Here is a 3,553-nt window from a genome sequence, read left to right on the forward strand (position 1 = left end):
TTCATAATAACCCTTCAATCATATACTTAATTAATATCATTAAAATCAAAACTTTAATCGAAGATTCAAAAGGCAGGCACCATAACCTTCGAAGTGGGGCTCAATGTCTTTCGTATGTGCATCGTCAGATATTATTTCTTGCACCATACTCATCCTCATTGACCTGACCTTCGAAGTGGGCCTCAATGTCTTTCGTATGTGCATCGTCAGATATTATTTCTGTCTATCTGTTCGCAAATTGGTACCAAGAATCTGTGACGGAGACAAATAAATACCGCCGGCCTGGTCGTGGTGGGATAATGTTACGAGGGTAAAGTCCCCAGCGTTGGCAGGAGCTGCCATGGGTACTTCGACTGTGAGTGGGCCAAACGTGCCAGTGTTGTTCGATGCTAGTATTCTGCAACGAGAGGAGAAGATACCTGAGGTATTTGTTTGGCCCCAAGTGGATCGACCCTCCACAGATTTGGCGTTGAAGGGAAGGGAGACAGAGGTGCCATTGCCGATTATCGATTTGGGCGGATTCTGGAAAAATGATGAAAAGGCAACCAAAGAAGCGTCAGACGTTATAGGGAAAGCCTGTGTGGAACATGGTTTCTTTCAGGTCATCAACCATCAAGTCTCTCCAGACCTCCTCACTGCTGCTCATCAACACATCAGTTTGTTTTTTAGTTTGAGTTTAATGGAAAAACGAAGGGCTCAAAGGAAGCTTGGCGAGAGCTGTGGATATGCCAGTAGTTTTACGGATCGCTTTGCAAATAAACTACCATGGAAGGAGACACTGTCTTTCGAGCACAGTCCCTCTTCAGACGTTCGTGACTATTTTGTCAAAGCTATGGGTGAAGATTTTCAAGACGCTGGGTAAGTTTTATGTAACCTTCTAAACACTGTCATCATAGATCCAAGATTTATGAGAAAGCAAGATATCTGGAAAAATTGAAATACAGATATATCTTTAACGGTTTAATATATTTTACATAAATCTGATTATTTGCAAGAACTTGTTAGTGGTCTAGTTACTATTTTGTAAAAGTTATGGGTGGAAATTCTCCGAGTTTTATGTATCAATTAAATCGCTATCTATCTTCAAAGGTTTAGATGGAGGGTTTAAATCTTCCATGTTCTGTTCCCAGGTTTAAACGTTTGAAGTTCTGTTTTCTTTTCTTTTTTTAATATATTACAATCAATTTTTATTAGTCAAGAAAGATATGTGAAATACATATTTCTAAGTATTTGGATAGATTTTATTAAATTTGACAATTTATCAGAGGGATATCTTTTATTTTTGTTAAATATTCCCGAGTTTTGAAAAAGTACATGTTTTAAAGTACTATTATCTAGAAGGTTTGGATCCAAGATTTAAACATTCGAAGTCTTACTCATTCCTGATATATTTCCCATTTAGTTTTATTTGGAATTTGAAAGATCTGAGGAAAAGAAATTGAGATACGTATTTCTAAATGTTTGAATGGATTTATTTAAATTTGGCTGTGTAATAATAACAGAAAAATTATTGACAGTTATAAAGAACATCTCTTTTATTCTTGTTACATGTTTTAGATTCTTGAAAAAGAGTATGGAACAACTCCTAGTTTAGTGGCAATCTTCTCAGTTCAAAATATGTTCAAAGATTGCCCCAATAAAAATGGGAGATGAAATTGCAGTTTCCTATTTCCATCAAACTTAATGACAAAACAGTCACCTAAAACTCTGACTCAAAATCACAATTGATGGGGCATTTTAGTTAGAGTTTAGCTCAAGGCTTAAACCTTGAGCATTTTTGTTAGAATTTAGTTCAGCCTTAGTTAATCAGAAACATTACATCTCTATATATATGATCGATCTAAATTGATATATGTATTTCACTACAGTTTTAAAAAAAGCATTATCTATTTCTTTCTTTTATATATTTCACTGTAAAATGCATCTCTTTGTACACAGTAAATTATAGTATTGTTACTGATTTTTTATTGTTAGCGATTCCCATCAGAAATGTATTCAAAGAGTACTGTGAAGCAATGGAACGCTTGGCTCTTGGATTGATGGAGTTGTTGGGAATGAGCCTCGGAATAGGGCGTCTGCATCTTCGGAAATTTTTTGAAGGTGGCAACTCAATAATGAGGTTGAACTATTATCCTCCTTGTGCGCAGCCAAATCTGACACTTGGGACTGGTCCCCATTGCGATCCGACATCCCTTACTCTCCTTCATCAGGACGAAGTGGGAGGTCTGGAGATTTTCATAAATAATAAGTGGCATTCTGTGCGACCCAACACTGATGCATTCGTTGTCAACATCGGAGACACCTTTATGGTATGTTGCAACTTGAAACGACCTGTTGATTATTATCTTCACCGAAATTGAAATTTGCAAGATGGAAATAAGATTCTTAGTATCAGTTGTACCCTATCTATTGTATTGTCGTTAGTTTGTCTGTACTGTTGAAATGCATGACATGAGGCCTGTCGATTTGCAGGCACTGTCCAATGGTAAATACAAGAGATGCCTCCACAGAGCAGTGGTGAACAAGACCACACCTCGCAAATCACTGGCATTTTTCCTGAACCCGCCATATGACAAAATTGTACGACCTCCAGATGATCTTTTGGATTCTGATCATCCTCGAAAATATCCAGATTTCACGTGGTCTGTGTTCTTGGAGTTCACTCAGAAACACTACAGATCAGACATGAATACTCTTGCAGCTTTTCAGAAATGGTTCACCTCAAGAAACCAGCCATAGATCCTCCATGGACACGGGTTTGCCAATGATTAGCAAAGCCTGTGTAGTGTAAGAAATATACCAAGTGTAGTATATTTTAATTCTCGTTGATAGCCAAGCCTGTGTAGTGTAGGAAATATACCAAGTGTAGTATATTTTAATTCTCGTTGATAGCCAAGCCTGTGTAGTGTAGGAAATAGATAACACAGTCCCGAGGTTGAAGTTGGCACGGAAATAACCAACAGAGGTTCAATGCCCACCTGTCGCAGAGGTGTTGGACATTACACCCAATACCAGAGTTCTTTCGGGGCTTTTTTTAATCTACAAAGTACGTCACTTCTCATAAATGTACGTCACTTAGCTAGAGCCAGCTGAGCAAAATTTAAAGTTGAGAGACTGACATACAATTTGAAAGGATGGTACTGCCACACAACTTGAATTGTGTTGCCGTTGTACCCAGCGGAGCAAAAACCAAGGTGAGACATAACTTGAAAGTGTTGTACTCTTATGTTAGGCAATGGTCAGATATATCATTTGAATTGTGTTACATATATGGTTATTTTGACAATTTTATCCGACAGCCATTTGATTTTTTCACACATGATAACCAATCATGTAACATGAGAAATATTTCATTGGTTATTATTGATTTTTTAGATGTACTGTAGAGTGATGTACAGTAGAATCTAATATAGTAGAGATATTATAAGGTAATGTTTTGGGTTAAAATAAAATAAAAATAATTTTATATTGAAATAAAAATAATTTTAAATTAAAATAATAAAAATAATTTCAAATTAATTTTTTTTATAAGTTAAGGTAAAGTATAGATAGT

At 36.3% G+C, this 3,553-nt stretch overlaps 1 protein-coding gene across 1 annotated transcript; it reads left to right on the top strand.

Annotated features, from left to right (window-relative positions):
• Positions 1–230: 230 nt before the first annotated feature.
• LOC149180455 (gibberellin 20 oxidase 1-D-like) lies at positions 231–3,267 on the top strand. The gene is made up of 3 exons (XM_089416132.1): positions 231–858; positions 1,988–2,309; positions 2,473–3,267. Exons 1-3 carry the CDS (start codon positions 341–343, stop codon positions 2,737–2,739), a joined length of 1,107 nt encoding a protein of 368 aa, XP_089272258.1. The 5' UTR covers positions 231–340; the 3' UTR covers positions 2,740–3,267.
• The last annotated feature ends 286 nt before the right edge of the window (positions 3,268–3,553 follow it).

This window comes from Pinus tabuliformis, chromosome 3_2 (assembly GCF_031772625.1).
Source record: "Pinus tabuliformis cultivar Carrire ecotype Pingquan chromosome 3_2, CPIR1, whole genome shotgun sequence".
Taxonomy (NCBI): domain Eukaryota; kingdom Viridiplantae; phylum Streptophyta; class Pinopsida; order Pinales; family Pinaceae; genus Pinus; species Pinus tabuliformis.

Bases quoted from the DNA above. Each gene is read 5' to 3' on its own strand.
- LOC149180455 (XM_089416132.1), top strand. From the start codon at position 341: ATGGGTACTTCGACTGTGAGTGGGCCAAACGTGCCAGTGTTGTTCGAT. The intron at 859-1,987 runs GTAAGTTTTATG...GATTCCCATCAG, and splicing joins GAAGATTTTCAAGACGCTGG to AAATGTATTCAAAGAGTACT. The intron at 2,310-2,472 runs GTATGTTGCAAC...GTCGATTTGCAG, and splicing joins ACATCGGAGACACCTTTATG to GCACTGTCCAATGGTAAATA.